Source organism: Nicotiana tabacum, chromosome 4 (genome assembly GCF_000715075.1).
Source record: "Nicotiana tabacum cultivar K326 chromosome 4, ASM71507v2, whole genome shotgun sequence".
NCBI lineage: Eukaryota > Viridiplantae > Streptophyta > Magnoliopsida > Solanales > Solanaceae > Nicotiana > Nicotiana tabacum.
Window position 1 is genome coordinate 99,969,799 of NC_134083.1, and position 19,986 is coordinate 99,989,784.

A 19,986-nucleotide genomic window follows, 5' to 3' on the forward strand; every position below is an offset into this window, starting at 1 on the left:
TGAAATTGTCAACAACAGATTTGAAAATCTACCAGCGCAAGACTTTGAAAATACATTTCTACAACTAGCACAAGAGTTCCATATGCCTACAAAAAATTTGTAAAGCAGAAAATACAGACTTCCCATAAATTCTTAGCATTTATGATTAGGCGCGTATGATGCTGACAAAGCAAAAACAAAGTACACATTGCACTAATAAAATATTCCATGTGCAATGAAAATGATCTGAAATTCAAACTAATACGAACTAACAGCCTAGTTGTGAACAAGAACACCGGAACACATTCCCTGAAACAATTTCATCAGATAACAAGTTCACCTTGGGGCACCATACATCTGATTAGCATCATACTGTGCATAACCAGGCTGGGGCGAGACACTCTTCACGTAACCAGCAGCAGCAGGTACAGTTGCATAACCACCTGATTGAGCCATGGATTGATCATAACCAGGCTGAGCCGGGGCTGCAGCAGGAACTGGAGCTGGTTGAGCATAGGCTTGTTGTCCAGTATATGGTGCGCTATAAGTAGTTGAAGCCTGAGCACCACTGTAAGTTTGGTCAACTGGTGCCTGATAACCATAGCCTGCACTATTTGTTGCCTGCTGTTCAGTGTAAGCGGGCTGTGAAGGGTAGGAACTGTAACCTCCAGCAGGGGCTGCTTGGGCATAAGCAGGAGGTTGTTGTGGTACAGGCTGACCATATCCAGGAACAGGCTGGGCACTCTGCTGAGGATACCCAGGACCACAAGCTGGAGCAGCTTGTGGGTGATTGTATCCATCGGCGGTAGCGGTGGATCCATATGCAGGGTAAGTTTGTTGCATTTGCCCACTGGATGCATAGGGGAATTGCTGCTGCTGCTGCGGCATACTAGCACCATATCCTTGAGTTGATGGAGCTGGACCCTGCTGATATGGCACTTCTCCAGGTTGATTAGCCCTGGGATGGCTGTAAGGTTGCGAATGGGAAGCCTGTGGATGCATACCATATGAAGGAGGTTTACCGTATTGTTCTTGTGTGCCATAGCTGGGATGTGCACCACTTTGAGGGTAAGATGTCGGCTGAGAAGTTCCATGTCCTCCATACTGATTCTGTGGTGCCATTTGGTGATCATATTTTACATCAGTGTATCCATGCCCATAGCCTTGTCCATGCTGTGCTTGGTGATGAGGGTATGACTGGCCATAATCTGGACCATGTGCCTGCCCATAGTTGTAGTTTGCCTGAGAAGGCAGACCCGTTAAAGGACCAGAAAGCATGAGTAATAATTTTAAAGAGTGAAGCAAATGCTGAGGCATTGGCTATATAGTGCAATTAATAATTATAAACACCAACCTGTGACTGAGGGCCCTGCATAGAGGCTGGAGGCCTTTGCTCCCAACCCTGACCAAATCCGCCTCTTGGTGCTTGCTGTGGAGGATAATTTCCATAGGCAGGAGGTGGGTATTGTGGGCTGCGAGATGAATATTGTCCTCTTTGATGGTAATCATAACCTGGAAACTGCCCAGGATGACCACCTCGGGGTCCCCATTGTGGGGGAGCAGCTCCGCCACGTGGGCGAAATGCCTGCTGACCATAACCCGAAGATTGAGTTGATGGCCTTACAGGCTATCACACCATTGTGAAAAAGAAAGACATCTAGAGAAGTTAGCCACATGATTGCAGATTTAAACAGAAAATATAAGCATAAATATAAGAAAAGCTCAGGAATAGCTTCCAGGAAACGAAGTAAATGAAATTTGTAGATGCTTGAACTGTAGCAGGGTGACAACTGCAAGAAAACACTTATACACAGATCCATAGATTGTACTTGCATTGAGTTATAATAAAACGTGAATAGTAGATAGCAAGAGCATTGATGAAAATGTAAAGAATAAAAGCAGAAATAGCAATCTAATGACGCTTCAAGAAAATATCAAACACAACTGCCAAAATGGGATCAGATGAGTAGCCCATAACACTACTATCAAGGAAAAGAGATTGATGTTTCTTGATACTATTTCAGATATCTAAACAAACCATCATCTGACATTTAGTACATACATATCAAGCATCTTCAAAAATCACATGCACATAGTATCCAAGAGGCAGAACAATATCCAGTCTTGAATAAAAGAACATCTTTTTTATTGCATTCAATTGTGTAATACCATGGTAGTCACACTACTTCCAAACACCACGTGTTAATGCAAGTCAAAAGGCCGACTATTCAGTTCTCCTATGTTTAAGATAAAATGAGATCAGATTTCATCATGGATATAGTACACTCAATAAAGATGATTTAACTAGTGATGGCATTCTGCAACATGGTGGCTTGCATAGAGCATAGGGTATCCAGAGAGTACTCTTCTAATATAATAACCTTACTATTATTATCATTTTTAGTTTTTAAGTCTCGAAGCAATCTTACCAACTATTAACATCTGCAATGGCGAGGGTTAATGCTTGATACCTCTCTTCGGTGGTCGAGAGTGAATAGTAGTTGTCTATGGCTACACCAACGCAATGCTGCGATGTCAAAGACAAAATCCAAATCTGCATTTTTAAAGCCAACCAATTCGAAATTGGCACCCATTGACAAATATAAATCACGGCAACCGACATCCCATTTCAACACAACATTCTCTTTAACTGTATTCAATTGACCCGGCACACAAACTTTTATGAACGTTCACTAAGAAACAAGCTCCCAACATGTGACATTTTTCTTCATCTCATGCAAAACGCCTACTCACCACACATAACAGAGTAACCACTACAAGATAGGCAATTAATTTAATCCTAAGAGTACATTAATACATTCCTTCAGCAGTTCAGATCTAGCAAAGTCACCAACTGGAGCTTGTAAACAATGAATAGCAAGGCAGTAGTACAGCACCATATTCTACCTAAACAAGTGCCTCGAGTAAAACCATTAAGAGAGTTTTCACACTGACCCCTTGTAAGCAGAGAACTTTATGCCCCCTTAGTGACACTAAGAAACATGCAAATGTTCCAAAAACTCGTTGGTGCCCTCCTACTGGTAAGAGCCATACTATTACTTCAGAAGATCAGCTAAATACGTTTATTCTTTAACATGTAACTTCTAATTGCACTTGTAAATTGTCATTTTATACAAGAATAAATCAACTGCTAAACAGAAAACGGAAGGCATAATTGCATTCTACACGATTGTCCATGACACATACATCAAATTCAACAGATGTTGCACATCAACAAATTATACTGAGTTATTTTTTGATAACTGAGTAAACTCAGGGCAGCCGCCCATCATCTACCCTTCTCAACTTAATCATTAGGCTTTTTCCCGTATCAGAGTTTGAGCTTGTGACATATGCCTAACTCACACGTCATGCACTGCGCTCTTGCCACTAAAGTAAAGCCATAGGGGCTCAAAATATACTAAGTTATATAAAGAACACATTGCTTTATGTTACTTAAGTACGAGATTTGCATCTGAAATTTCTGATAGTTCCTATAACATATATTTCTGTCCAAAATTCCAGGCTCAAACCCGATTGTAAGCATGTCACAGTATCAATTATGCGTATTCAAGAAACAGTTACTTATAGAAAAAGTGTTCAAGAAATGGCCATTAACATAGATGAAATGAAATACGCTTATATCAGAAATACTGATCTGAAATATTAAACTGCATTGAATACACCTAAATGGACCTCACACAAGCGCACTTAAAGAATAAGGCAGAACATCCAAACAAACCTGACTCATGACTTCTTTGATCATCTCTCTTGCCATATCAATTTGCTTTTTATCACCAGTCACTCGCACTGTTCTTTCTTTAGATTCTTTTCCATCAGAAGGAAGTGGAACCAGCTACGGAAATAGTAGAACATTAATTTTGATAATTTAACCAAGTGAATTGATTGCCTCTAATAGTAAAACTACTTTGCACAAAATAGGTGCCAACAGAAATCATAGGGTTATCAGTACCTGAATTCGTGCCCCTGATCTTGTCTGAAGGCTCTTGATAGTTTCCCCACCTTTTCCAATAATTAAACCAACCTAGAGCAAGAGAAGAAGACAGGCCCTTGTCAATCATGGAAACTAAAGAATAAAAAATAATAACCTCTTCTGCCCCCACAAAGTCCCCAGTCGAACGAAAGGTAAAGAGTGGAACAAGTAAGAAATACAACCTTCTCATTTGGAAAGGTAAAGAGAGTGGAACAAGTAAGAAATACAACCTTCTCATTTGGAACTTGTATCTCGATCTGTTCTCCAACCACAGCCTGCACAGTGCCAAAGCCTCTAGCCACAAGTGCAGGAGAACCACCCGCATCCGCCTAGAGAGCCAACATTGTGAACCATAAAAGCTGGGAAGATGACAAAAGGAAATGATCATAAGACCAACCACATACCTCAGCTATGACATCCTTTATTAATTTTTCAGCTTTATTTATATTTTCTAATGTTCCAATCAGTTCGACAGGCCTGGTTGCAGCATGTGGATCTGTATCAGCATCACGCATTATCTGAATTTTAGCTCCCGAGTTGTATTGCAGGTATCGAATAGTATCCCCGGATTTTCCAATAAGAACCCCAACCTGTACCAGTTTTACATAGAACTCTATAAGATTCAAGTCAAATGCTAGACAAGGTGAAATAGCACACAGGAGGACCAAATGATATCCACTGCGAATTCTACAACGGTCACTTAATCATGACCAAATATTCTTATCACCAGGTTTTCTTGATTTAAAATTTTCACCTTGTGTAGCTCAGAAAATATCAGTTTCTGTTGCACTCTTTAACAAGTAAAATCAAAAGAAAGTCATTTTCCCACATGAAAGTGACTCAATTCAGCACACAGTTGATATACTTTAGAGCTTGTTAAACTGGCTGCTTATGTTACGAAATGCCAGGAGTTCTCCACATGCCTAGCTGATTACCGCACTAGGAGAATATAAATTCAGACTTCACATAAATTCTCATCACCTTATTATTGGGGACCTCCATTTTGCGTGTAATTGTTTGATCATCAGAGGCTGGATGCTCTTGATCAAGCTGAACACCCTCTGTTTCAGGCGCTTCAGCTGATGGCTCCTGAATGTCATCTTTAGACGGCTCATCGACCTGTGTGCTCTTCTCTGCATCAGGCTCCTGAATGTCACCTTCACCTTTAGACGGCCCACCGACCTGTGTACTCTTCTCTACATCAGGCTCCTGAATGTCACCTTTAGATGGTTCATCTACCTGTGAACTCTTTTCTGCCTCGGAAATCTTTTCAGCATCAAAATGTTCAACATCCCCTGTTTGTTGATCAGCATCAGCAGGTTGTTCGCTAACTGATTCGGGAGCTTCTGTGGCTACTTCTTGAGACACCTCTGGGTGAGTATCATTCTTTTCTGCATCTAACAGCTGCACATTGTCATCTTCTTTCGGTTCTTCCTCTATCTTCTCCTCATAACCATTTTGGGCTGCTGAAAAAACAGTAAAAAGATGGAAGCAAGCTTTACCACATCAGACTTCCCATACACAATCTTTGCTATTTCTCACATTTTACAACAATTCAAATCCCTAAGAGAACTCTTCAACAAAATATCAACTCACTATAAACATTCACTACACAGATATCCACTCTTCCTACACAGCCCACTTCAAGTGCTCAGCACAGAACACAATTCCCTTTCTCAAGTATTTCCCAGAAAGATCAAAAGTAGTTCCTCAAAAAAAATTTCCACCACAATAATTTCACATCATAAGGACCTAAAATATTGCACATACCATAATGCAAGGCATAAGGCAACACCCCAACATCAACTACGCCTCAGTCCCAAATAAGTTAGGGTCAGCTATATGAATCAGTGACCACATGGGCGGATCTACATACTAAATTTGGGTGCTTCAGCACCCATTAACCTTACCGCATGGCCTTTATTAGCTATATAGAAAATTTGAGGTGTTTGATATATTAAACCCGGAAGCACCCAGAGAACAAAAATGCTGATGGGTGATTTAGTCAAGCAAGGATAGTGGCTGCTTTAGTAGTGTAAGGGGGTGGGAGCTCGAAACTTACTACTTTCTTCCTTTACCCCATTAGGTATCCCTTTTAAATTTATATCGAGTAGCTACATTTTTTATCCAATACTACTACTTTATTTATTTCCGTTCCAGACTACTTTTTCCCTGAATTTTATTTTACCTTCCCCTTTTTTATAAAGTATTTCCTTTTGTATTTTACCTAGTAATTCTCTATAGCAAAGAAAGAAAGAAACTCCATAGTTCGACCCTTCTAAAAACAAATAGTTCCTCTAGAGTGGCAAAATCCATAAAAATAAATTCTTGCCAGTTGCATTTTTCGTCACACGCATTTATAATACTAATACGAGATTTTTTATTAACTTTTTTGACCGTCATGTTCAATTAGTTATGCACTTATACTATGTGATTGATAGTAATTGTAAGTCAAGAACAGTTAAGCACCCACGAACCCAAAATCCTGGATCCGCCACTGAGTGACCATGTTATCCCATTTAAACTCATATCATGCAATATTATGCAAAATGCAAATAAAAAGTCGTAGAAGTTCTGTATATTTCCTAAACGTATAAATCTCTGAAAGGTTAAATCACTCCAAGAAATGCAAGGCATAAAGCAAACCACATAAGAAAATAAACCAAAATCATCAGCCTTATCTCTGTACAAGAAAAAAAACCCAATAACGACCAAAAAACACCCAAGAAACTGCACAAAAATCACAATGCAAAACTTTAAAACAACCTAAATCCTACCAAGGGTTAGCTCTAATACCTAATCCATTAGCTTTGTTATCCTCCAAACGAGGTCTTTTAGCTTCAGACCCATCAAGATCTTCCTCATCAGCAGCTTTTTGCACGGAATCCGACTCCGTTTCCGGTTTCGAGTCCGACCCGACTTCTTCAGGTTCCAAATCTTCCAGCTTTCTCTTGTGATGATCCGATGGAACCGGGCCGCTTGTTGTTGTTGCTTCCACCATCACTTCTTCCTCTGCCATTTTCTCTGATCCAAAATCTAACGCCTAAGCTTTTCACTATATCAGACTGTGTAGCAAAAGTGCAATCCGAAAAAAAATTGGTTGAAGAGAGAAGAGACAGCAAAACAAAGATATGCTTATGAGATTTTTATATATAGGGGAAGTTGGTTAGATTTTATTTTTCTTTTTTGTCAGTACGTCGAGATTGATTAGGGGTTGGGTTACTAGGGTTTGTAGCCCATGTTGGTGATGGGATATTGGGCTATCCGTAATGGGCTACTTGGGCTTTTTTGTTAGTAGGCCCATGGCTTTTACCCAGAAGTAGTTTCAAAGAAAATTTTACCTCATATAGCAAAGGTTTAACTCTATTTATTATAAATAAAAACCCTTTTAAAATATTATTTTTTATAGCTACCTTTTATTTTTTATAGCAAAATATGTATTTATGGTATACACTACCGTTAAGGCATTAAATACGCTGTCTAATATTTTTCTCTCTCATTCTTTCAGTTATTCTCTCCCAAAATCACCGTATAGTATATCTAATTTCTCTCACCACGATCTCTCTCACATCAAGTTTGTCTTCCCCATTGTTGAACCACGATTCTCCCCACAAGTTTTATAGTTCTCTCACAACGCTGTTGTCTCCCTCAATTTTCAACGTTTTTTTCTCCAAAAAGTTGTGGCAAGTGTTAAAGTTTTTGGGTTTTTGGCTAGTTAAAGCTTCTTCTTTTTCTCTTCAATAGTATTTTTAAAAAATATTCACTATTGTTAGGTTTTCTGCAGAATACTTTAAATTTCCTCTTCAATGGATGATTCAACAACTTCGAAGAGGGTTACCCGAGGTATACCCACTAAAGCACTCAATTTCGAGGGGTCATCTTTCAATTTGCAAATCACTCAGAAGGAACCTGTATTTGCAGGTTCATCAGCAACCATTGAAACCGAAAGGAGAATAAAAATACACAATGACCCTATGAAAAAAGGTCAAGATGAGAAAATTTCGAAAAATCAACATTTCCTGATATGGAAAAAAGAAGAAAACTTATGGATGATGCTTCTGGGAGCAAGGGAAAAGAGGTCGCTAAAGGAAGTAGCTCGGAAACACAGAACGACAAGGTAATTGTAGATATATTTATATGTATTCGAGTCCGCTTACATTGATTTTTAGTTTGTACAGTGATTTGATTCCGCTTACATTGAGTTTTAGTTTGTATAGTGGTTTTCTCTTCTTGTATTTAGATGTATTTATATGTATTCGATATGGGCATACATTGATTTTTATTTTGTACAGTGATTTTTGACTGTTGTATTTAGATGTATTTATATGTATTTGAGTTCATACAACAACATTTTTAAATGCATTGTTAGTTTTATCATTTTGATGTTATTCATCAATTAGCTATGCATTCAATATAACTGTATTCATCTGTATTTTCAACCTAACTGTATCCATCTGTATTTAAAACAATAATTATTACCATAATTCACAGTTTTTGTTGTAATTATCAGTGTACTATGTTGTATCCATGAATGAGTTATGTATCCAACCTAACTGTATTTATTTGTATTTTCAACCATATATTTTATCTTTTTAGCTATTTTTTGTATGTAGGAAATAAAACTCCTTGTTAAACACCCGTCTATTTTATCGCCGCATGTGAGTTCCTATACTAACACCGACATAATCTCCGACCTCAAAGAAAAGCTTACTCTTGATCAGTACAAACTATTTGGTACTACTTGTTTTTTAGAATTCCTCGATATGAAGCACTGCGAGGTTCAACATCAGTTGTTCAAGTGTTTCATGGTTCTGCAGCTAGAGGAAAGTCCTATTGATTTATTTTTAATACATGTGAATGGTACAACATTATGCTTTTCAATCAGGGAGTTTGCGGTAGTTACTGGTCTCAATTGTGTTAACACAAAGATGCCTAATAAGATCGTGGATACATACTTTGTCGGTGCAAAGAATGTCAAGAAGAAAGATTTGCTGAAATACTTTGATAACAAGAATTAGGGTTTCGATAACGATGGAAATGTCATTAAAATAGATGTGTTGTATTTCATACATACATTCATATTATCCACTGAGAAGAACTGCACAACCATCCCAAAACTACATTTTAATTTGGTCGAGAGCGGGAGATATTGTGATTACCCATGGGGTAAGGAGGCATTCAATGCCCTTCTCAAATCTATTAGCAAGATTGTGGTTTGTATGTCGCAGCATATGCAGAGTATTTGAGCACTTATGGATTGGTTCCACAAACAACTTTTGATGCTAATTTACTCCATCAAAGATATGGTGCCCTCCTTTGGGACTATGCTATGCGGAAGTTAGACGCCGATGCGATAAGCGACAATGAAGCACCCGCAAAGATTGTTAGGCAAATCACATAATCGGATACTTCTGTGAAAATAGTTTTAGAATAGTTTTCTGTTATACAGATTGTATTTTCAGCTTATTGCTGAATTGATCATGGTTTTACGTAACCTTTTTGGTTTTGAATACATGAATGTCTTCTTGTCTTAATGCAACTGTCACTCGGAATACATTCAATTTATTTTTTATATGCCTATGTATTTAAATTCTTATGATTCAATACTCATTTTTAACTTTAATGTTTTTTCAAAAGTTCTGCCAATAATGTAATAAAACATAGTTATATTAATAATATATAAGTTATATTGTTGATACATGTATTCGGAATACAACCAAAAAACAGTGAAAGCAACCACTGAATTAAACTCAATATAGCAGTAATATGTATTAGTATAATCATGTACATAGTTGTATTATGTATTCAAAAGTATTTTGAATAGTATGATGTTAATACATGTATTATGTTGTATTTATGTATTAGTATGATCATATACATAGTTATATTATGTATTCTGCTGCTAATACATATTACTGTTATATTGAGTTTAATTCAGTGATTGTTTTCACTATTTTTCGAGTTGTATTCACCGTATTTTACTGTGTTTACTATATTTCAAATTTAACTAGATTCAATTATTATATTCTATTTTATTTCCTATGTTTGTATTCTGCTGTATTTATGTATTAGTATAATCATGTACATAGTTGTATTATGTATTCAAAAGTTATATTAATAGTATGTAAGTTATGTTGTTAATACATGTATTCTGTTGTATTTATGTATTAGTATGATCATGTACATAGTTGTATTATGTATTAATAAAATGTAGTTATATTAATAGTATGTAAGTTATGCTGTTAATACATGAATATAGCTTTTATATATATATACTATATATACATTTAATATATATACTATACTATATATACATTTAATATATATACTATACTATACTATATATACATCTTATATATAGTATATAAGATGTATATATAGCTTATCGAATATAGCTTATATATATATATATATATATATATATATATATATACATACTTTAATATATATACTATACTATATATACATCTTATATACTATATATATTCGATATTAAATATTGAATATTAAAATTTAGGATGTTAAATAAAATTTAGGTCACAATTCTATAATAAAATTTACAAAGTATTGCCTTAGATATTTTTTTTAACATCCTTTTGTCTCTAATATTTATTTAATTTTTTTTAAAAAAAATATATGTTGGGCCCACTTAGCCCGTTTAGCCTACGGGCCGGGACCGTTTAGCCCGGGACCAAACGGTCCCGGTCCCGGGCCGGTCCATACAAAAAGCCCGTTTGGCCCTGGCCCGTTTAATTTGGGACCGCCCCGGGACCGTTTGGACCGGCCCACTTGGCCCGTTTAGGCCGGGACTGGCCCACTTGCCAGCCCTAGTTATATTATGTATTCAAAAGTATTTTGAATTGAATTACATATGTATTAAAAAAATTTATACACTTCTGTATTATATGTATACATGTCCAGCTATACCTCATTTTGAATCGAATTATAACATATACATACATACATATATATATATATATATATATATATATATATATATATATATATATACACACTATTTTTTTAAGATACCACTAACCATAGCAACATTCAATTTAGTAATCTAAACTTAAAAAATTCATCCAGTAACAATCCAACACACCAAAAAATCAATATTGAATGTATAACTTGAACAAATCAAAAAACAGTGATTTCACAAATTAAAATGAGAACACCAACTAATTCCTACGTGGAGAATTTCTACAAGTACGCTTATTATGTCCACCCTGCCCACATATACTACACGGATGCTGATTTTTCTTCTGAAGCAATTCACTTAACGGCTTATCGTGCTTCTTCTTTGACCTTCCACGAGGTCTTTTCCATTTGGGTGGTAAGACAACTTCCTCTGATATGTGCTGGTATATTCCATTCACTTCGGTCAGGCAGAGTATACACGGGCGCCTCGTATGTCATTACAACAAACTTTGGTTTGTAATAGTTCGAGCAATAATCTTCCGGCATTAGGAACTTGCTTTTCAAGACAGCCCAAGCATGTGGGCATGGTACCTCGTCAACTTGGAACCTGCCACAACTGCAATTTTTCCTTAGGAGGCAAACAGTGTAATGCCTTCCTTCATCATTCACCATGTGCAAGTGTTCAATCGATGGTACAACCTACAATAAATAGAGAAATATCAGTTTTGGACATTTGTACAAAACATATATCTGTAAATGAATACATGAATTACATACATTATACATGAATACAAGAAAAAAAACATTTGAAATACATTGAATTCAAACAGGTATTTATTGAACATAATATAAAAAGTGAATAACATTATTTGTGAAATACAGTAATATACTCTCAATACAAATATAAAATTAATGAATACAACCAATGAAATATACTCAATACAGCAGTAGTACCATGTATTAGGAATAAATAAAATACTGTGAATACAAAATAAACTTGAATACACTGAACACAACTGTTAGATACAACAGAATACAAGCACTAGGTTTATTATGAAATATGCAGGCAGTAGGTTACTATTACAGGTTGTATCCGGCATAAATACATGATGTATTCATATATAGATATAGAAACATATCATGAAAGAAAGCATATAGTATAAATACAACATAATATATGATGTATAATAATATGTTGCCATGAATACACTATAAAACTATTACGAATACATATACATATAATTGAATACAACATATTGGTGAAGAAGTTGTAAGTAATAACACTCAAACCTGATAGCATTTGACCTATCAACACGGAATTGAAACCTTTTAGCAATTGCATATTGCTCCATCACCACCTTCAATGTGGCCTTATCCTTAAATACATGTCCAGCCATCACCTCTTTTTGATTAGTATTTGAAATAATCATGTCACAACCCGAAATTTCTCACCAACGGGACCGTGATGACACTCAACATTTCACTTGCCAAGCAAGCCAACGTTAGAGAATCATTAACCAATTCCTTATTTTCATTCAGCAAATAACAATAATTAACTAAGATAAAATATAATAAGTGCGAAATATTACAAAACTGTATTAATTACTACCGCACGGATCTGGAGTCACAATTCACGAGTATTCTAGAATTTGCTACAAGTAAAAGTCTGAAAGAAATACAACTGTCTGAATGAAAAAAAACAGTAGGACATAAAAGATAGACGGGGACTTCAAGGTCTGTGAACGCCGACAGATCTACCTTGAGTCTCCGGACAGCGGACCAATAGCAAGTCTCGATCAACCCGAGCCGGTACCAAAATCTGCACAGAAAGTGCAGAGTACAGTATCAGTACAACCGACCCCATATACTGGTAAGTGTCGAGCCTAACCTTGACGAAATAGTGACGAGGTTAAGGCAAGGCACCTACAAATCAACCTGTACAATTTAATAGTGCATATACAAATAATAGAAGTGAAGAACTAAACAGGAAATGTCGGGAGGGGAACATACTGAGGGGAATATAAGATAAAGAACTACAACAGAATGATCACCGGAGCAGTCAATATACTATGAATCAACAGGAATAATGAATACAGTAAGAAAAAATACACGGCATCACCCTTCGTGCTTTTACTCTCAATCTCACCATAAAATTAATAGAAACGACACGACATCACCCTTCGTGCTTTTACTCTCATATCATGGCACGATATCACCCTTCGTGCATTAATACTCACAATATGGCACGGCATCACCCTTCGTGCATTAACACTCACAATATAGCACGACATCACCCTTCGTGCATTAACACTCACAATATGGCACGACATCACCCTTCGTGCATTAACACTCACAATATGGCACTACATCACCCTCCGTGCACTAACACTCTCCCTTACCATAATACAATGCATAAATAATAACAGGGAGATAGAATAACAAGTACAAACCTTACTTCGTTATTTAGTTCCATAATATCAATCTCAACTTTGAAATAAAAATATTATTATCACTAGAAATCCATAAACATGATAAGAACGATAAATTGAACAACACTAGCATAACACGTAGCAATTTGACATAGGAAAAGACAATATAAGAAAAATAGAGAAACATGGAAAATAGGTAAATTGGCGGCGCATAAGTACTCGTCACCTCACATATACGCCGCTCACATGGATTTCACTTAGCAAGTAATCTAAGGTTCCTAATTCCCTCAAGTCAGGGTTAGACACAACACTTACCTCGCTCCGAAGGCCACTTAATTCTCAATCACAGCTTTTCCTTTGGAATTCACCTCCAAACCACTCGTATCTATTCAAAAATGATTCAATAATATCAAATATTGCTAAAGGAATCAAATATATTGCATAAATTAAATTTCCCAAATTTTTCTCCAAAAAGTCGAAAAATCGATCCCGGACCCGCTTAATCAAAACCCGAGATTCGGACCAAAATCCTTTTACCCATTTACCCCGAGCCCGAATATGTAATTAGTTTTGGAATCCAACCTCAAATCGAGGTCTAAATCCCCAAATTTCTAAAATTCCTAGTTTCTACCCTAACCCCTAATTCTACCATGAAAACTCTAGATTTTTGGTTGATAATTCAAGGAATGTAATGGGTAATTGAAAGAAAATGGTTTAGAATCACTTACCAACACTTTGGGGAAGAAAATGACTCTTGAAAATTTTCTCTACCCGTTTGGTTCTTGAAAAATATTGAAGAAATGGCTTAAACCCATGTTTGATTCTGTTTTATGCACTAGGCGACGGTGTGCATCGCGTTCGCGAGGCCACTGTCGCATTCGCGAAGGGTACTGACTGCCAAGACTTCGCGTTCGTGAGACCTAGCTCACGTTCGCGATTATTACTCCCCCCTAGCCTTCGCGTTCGCGAGGCATGGCTCGCGTTCGCGATGAAGGAACGACCAACCCCCCTTCCCCCCAAGTCCCCACATGCTTCGCGTTCGCGTTGAGCCGGTCGTGTTCGCGAAGGGTAAATTCCCCATCACTTCGCGTTCGTGACCAGGCCTTCGCATTCGCGAAGAAGAAGTCTCAGCCTTATCAGGTTACTCTTCGCGTTCGCAAGAGGACCTTCGCGAACGCGAAGAAGGATATGACAGACACCAGAATCTGCAGAAAACCAGATTTTTCCCAAGTCCAAAACATTCTGTGGCCTATCCGAAACTCACCCGAGCCCTCAGGGCTCCATACCAAATATGTACACAAGTCTAAAAACATCATACGGACCTGCTCGCGCTATCAAATCGCCAAAATAACACCTAGAACTCTAAATTTAGCACCAAATCAAATGAAATTCTCTATAACACTTTAAAATTTCTATTTTCTCAACTAGACGTCCGAATCACGTCAAATCAACTCTATTTCTCACCAAATTTCACAGACATGTCTTAAATATCATAATGAACCTGTATCGGGCTCCAGAACTAAAATACGGACCCGATATTAATAATGCCAAATATCAATCAATTCTTAAAAACAAATAATTTCCAAACTTTTAATTTTCATCAAAAATTCATAACTTGAGATAGGGACCTCCGAATTCGATTTCGGGCATACGCCCAGATCCCATAATTCCATACGGACCCACCGGGACCGTTAAAATACAGATCGAGACCCGTTTACCAAAAATGTTGACCGAAGTCAATCAAAATTAACTTTTAAGGTAAAAATTCTTATTTTCATTAGTTTTCAACATAAAAGCTTTTCCGAAAATCTGCCCGGACTGTGCACGCAAAATCGAGGAGGGTAAAAATGAGATTTTTAAGGCCTAAGAGCGCAGATTCGAGTTTTAAATCATAAGATGACCTTTTGGATCATCACAAATCAAATCCCTTTCCGGTTTGAAAACCTCAATTGGTTCACCTGAGTTTAAAGACGCAAGTGCAAGTGTATCAACTGTATCAAATTTATTCACCCCATCGGTTGCGTCAAGTTGCATTAGGTCTCTTTGAAATAAACTTCCTCCATCTACAATTTATTTATCCAATGTAGTTATACATAATGGATACATCCTGAATTCTCTGTTCTCCTTTTTCAACTCTACATACACCATGTAACCCATGTCGTTGTGCATTTCCATAGGTGTGCAATTTTCTTCCACTTTGTATTCAATTTTAATTGACTTGGAGCTCAAATCTATGCCAAGTTGCTTCAAAATTGAAGGAACCAAATTATTGTACGATGCATACTCCTTTATCAATATCCCATCAATCGAATAATCGACATAACAATTTTTAATGTTCCACTTGCTAGAATGACGAATTAGCAGTGTTAAACTTGCCATCTAGAAAACTGAATTTTAAAATATTTCTATAGATACTTGTATCAATTCCGAGCAGAACCTTGAACAATATCAGGAAAAAAAAACTCGAACTATATCAGAAAAAAAAGAGGGATTGAAACTCTGAAGAATGCTCTATTTTTTGGTGTTTAGCGTATGATAAATCTTCTCATTAATTGGATTGATAATATTACGTGTTATAATTGATTTAGTTTAGTTATATTAGGAGTGTATCATGTTAAATTAGCAATTTTTCGTTATTAAATAACTGGAGAGACCTACTATTACATTAATTGTCGTTACTGTATTCATGAATACATGGCACGAATACATGTAAATACAGTGGCTGACAACTGGACTGCCCGATTTTTTAGCCAATTTTTGCTACTGTATTCATGAATAAAGTAGAGCGAATACATGACCATAACAACTGAAAGGTAGCTACAAGAAGTAATTATGTATATGATAGCTATATGAAGTTAATAGCCACTAAACAATAGTGGTTTCTGAAAATTCCTCTAGTTTCAACTAGAAAACAATTAGGGGAATTTGGCACCAGGTGACAACTTACCCTAACAACTAGCAAAAAAAGCCCTACTTAAAGATATTGGCACCCTTTAGCCAAACATTAATATTTCAATATAACTATGTTATCAAAATTATTTTGCCCAAAAATATAGCACAAATCAACGTACATATATTCCTCTCTCTCTCTCTCTCTCTCTCTCTCTCTCTCTCTCTCTCTCTCTCTCTCTCTCTCTCTCTCTTTATTTTTACATTTTCTTCTTGTTCTTCCTAAACTTTTCTCCCGATTTCTCCCCCAAAATCTCTCTCTCTCTCTCTCTCTCTCTCTCTCTCTCTCTCGTTTTACTTCTCCATAGTAATCTGTTAGGTTTCAACTTCATCTTTTTCTTTTTGGGTAGTACTCTATATTAGGTCTATTTTCTTTTAGTTTACATAGACTTTTTCTAGATGAAACTCTGTAGAAGATGAGAAAGAAATATGGGACGAAGAAATTGACATGTATATATGTAACGACCCGGCTGGTCGTTTTGAGTGTATTAGCCCCGATCCCCTATTTACTATTTTTTTCGTATCTGTTTCTGCTTATGTGACTTGCCGGGAGGTCTTGTTTTTGGTTTCGGAGTGATTTGGGACACTTAGTCCCTAAATTAGAAGCTTAATTCTTAGGATTTTGACCGTAGTTGGAATTGTATGAAGACGACTCCGGAATGGAGTTTCGTCAGTTCTGTTAGCTCCGTTGGGTGATTTTGGACTTAGGAGCGTACCCGAAGTTTAAATTTGAGGTCTGTAGCTAATTTAGGCTTGAAATGGCGAAAGTCGAATTTTTGAAAAATTTGACCGGGGGGTTGACTTTTTGATATCGGGGTCAGATTTCGATTCTGAAAGTTGGAGTAGGTCCGTAATATTGAATATAACTTGTGTGCAAAATTTAAGGTCAATCGGACGTGGTTTGGTATGATTCGACATCGTTTTGTAGACTTTGAAAATTGTGAAGTTCATTAAGTTTGGATTGGAAAGTAATTCGTGTTTTTGATGTTATTTGAGGTGGTTTGAGGATTCGACTAAGTTCGTATAGTGTTTTGGGACTTTATGGTATGTTTGGGTTGAAGTCCCGGGGTACCTCAGGTGAGTTTCGGGTGGTTAACGGATCATTTTTGGACTTTGGTTGATGACTGATATCTGCTGGTGTATATTTTCTGATTTCCTCTTACGCATTCGCGAGAGGAGCCTTGCGTTCGCGAAGGGTTAATGTGAGCTGGAAAGATTTTGTTCTTCGCGTTCGCGAAGAAGAGGACGCGAACGCGAATGCGAACGTGAAGGTGTGGTCTGCGTGTGCATCGCGAACGCGTGAGTGGTGTCGCGTTCGCGAAGAGATGTGAGGCAGCTAGGGACCCCAGGTCTTTGGTCTACGCGTTCGCGAGGTATGTGCCATGTTCGCGATGAGTTGCGCTTGTAAAGCTTCGTGTTCGCAAAGCATTGATCGCGTTCGCGAAGAGTAAACTGGGAGGCAGTCTGAGTTGGCCTACGCGAACGCGAGGAGACGGTCGCGTTCGCGAAGAAGGAAATCTGGGCAGACAGTATTAATTTCAAAAACGAGGGTTTGGACCCATTTTACATATTTTGAGCTAGAGAACACGGAATTGGGCGATTCTTGAAGGGAGTTTTGTGGAGTTGATTGGGGTATGTGATTCCAATTTGGTTTTGGTTAAATCCCATGATTTCATCTTTGATTTTATCATCTAATTTGTGATTTGGGGTGAGAATTTGGGTAAAAAGAGGAAGAACTCTTGAGTTAGAATTTTGAGGCTTTGAATGGAATTTTGTTATCGGATTTTAGTAATTTTGATATGGTTAGGCTCGTGAGTGAATGGACTTTCGGGTTTTGTGACTTTTGTCGGATTTCGAGACGTGGGCCTGGGGGTCGGGTTCGGGCTGATTTCGGATTTTGGCTTATAATTTTGTATTTTTCTTATGGAATTGATTCTTTTAGCTTATATTAATTACATCGTACTGCTTGTGGCTAGATTTGGGGTGTTTAGTGATTGATTCGAGGGGCAAGGGCATTGCAGAGTAGGATTTTGCGCGGTTTGAGGTAAGTAACAGTTTTAAATCTGGTCCTAACGGTATGAAACCCTGAATTATTGTATTATGTGAGTATTTTGGAGGTGACGTACATGCTAGGTGACGGGCGTGTGAGCGTGCACCGTTGGAATTGAGACCTGGTCTATTCCATGAAACTGGAAAGTTGAATAAGCTTGTTGTTAGCTATGTGCCCTTTCTGTGCTATAGGAATTTGACAGTGAATTATGTTAGAAATCATGCTTAGGCTATATGTTGGTGCTGTAAAAACCCCCAGCGGTCGTGATACCTGTTGAACCTTCCTGCTTATTGTCACTTGTACTCAGTCATAATTTACTTGTTTATTTTATCTCAGTCTCTATTGTTCATTATTGATGCATCATATCATTGTTATTTGGGTTGATTTCATGATTATTGAGATCCCGAGAGACTGGAGAGATTTATGACCGAGTGAGGCCGAGAGCCTTATTGTGAGATATTATATTATAGTACGTGAGTTGTCTGTGCAACACGTGGGTTGTCCGTGCGGATCCAGATATTGATACTATAGCACGTGAGTTGTCCGCGTGGGTTATAGCGCTTGGGCTGTAGGAGCCTCTCCGGAGTCTGCACACCCCCAGTGAGCGCAAGTACCTATTGAGTGTGAGTACTGAGGGCTGAGAGCCGAGTGATTGAGTTGTTGTGACGAGTTGAGTGTTTGTTGCCCTGAGAGGATGTACTTGTTTTTCATTTGTTGATACACTTAGTTGCTATCTATCATTGTTGTGGAATTTCTGAAAGATTCTATATCTGGATTACCTGCACTGTAACTGTATAGACTGATTTGACTTGAAATCCCGGATTTGAAAGCATGTCTATTCTTTGATGGAATTACTGAAAATGAATTGTATTTGTATAGCTTGTCACTACCTTCTCAGTTCTTTATTTATTTCCGTTACTTGCTGAGTTGGTTGTACTCATGCTATACCCTGCACTTCATGTGTAGATCCAGGTGTGTTTGATCACGGAGGTTGTTGAGTTTGTGCGCGATCGAGTACCAGAGACTACGAGGTAGCTGCCGGCGTCCGCATACCTTGTCTTTCCTTCTATATTTTTTTTCTTTCTTTCTGTATTGATACTTAGACACTGTTTGTATTAGACTGGATATCTAGATGTTCATGACTTAGTGACACCCCGATACTTGCCGGCTATTTTTTTTCGCACTTATGCTTTGGGTTTTATCCCATTTTTATGAAAGACTCCAATTATTTTTAAATATATTAATTCATTTCTGTTAAATGTTGAAAGTGTTTTGGAGATGTCAGCTTGCCTAGTATCACGATAGGCACCATCACGACAAGTTAGGTTTTGGGTCGTGACAATATCATAAATTCACTTGTATCCCTTGCATATAACATATATGTATTATTAGGTGTTTGTTTTGATTTTTTATCATATTTGGTTTTCCTATCTCTTGAAGGAAAGGACAAGGTTTTGTACTTCTATAAATTGAGGATTCTTTCTTCTCATTTAGCAGCATCCACAATATAGCCATATGGGTTTGAGAGTCTTGTTTAGGAGGAGAATTTCAGGATAAATGTTAGCCTGCCACTTATGTTTGCTCTTTATGAGGTTGTTCTCCTGATATTTTGTACTCTCTTTTATATAGTGGATTGCTCATCTCCGCCTGTGGACGTAGGTCAATTG

The 19,986-nt window shown here is 37.4% G+C and overlaps 1 protein-coding gene across 2 annotated transcripts; it reads right to left on the reverse strand.

The window, feature by feature from the left end:
- Positions 1-19: 19 nt before the first annotated feature.
- LOC107779386 (uncharacterized) lies at positions 20-7,167 on the reverse strand. 2 transcript variants are annotated; one of them, XM_016599818.2, is made up of 8 exons: positions 6,770-7,167; positions 4,955-5,439; positions 4,378-4,563; positions 4,204-4,302; positions 3,953-4,024; positions 3,722-3,835; positions 1,334-1,606; positions 20-1,221 (listed from the first exon to the last, which is right to left on the reverse strand). In XM_016599818.2, the coding sequence occupies exons 1-8, from the start codon at positions 6,990-6,992 to the stop codon at positions 316-318; spliced, it is 2,358 nt and encodes a 785-aa protein (XP_016455304.1). In that variant the 5' UTR covers positions 6,993-7,167; the 3' UTR covers positions 20-315. The 2 variants fall into 2 exon arrangements, with proteins under 2 accessions (XP_016455304.1, XP_016455305.1); XM_016599819.2 differs by having other exon boundaries at positions 4,955-5,436; positions 6,770-7,122.
- Between the last annotated feature and the right edge of the window lie 12,819 nt (positions 7,168-19,986).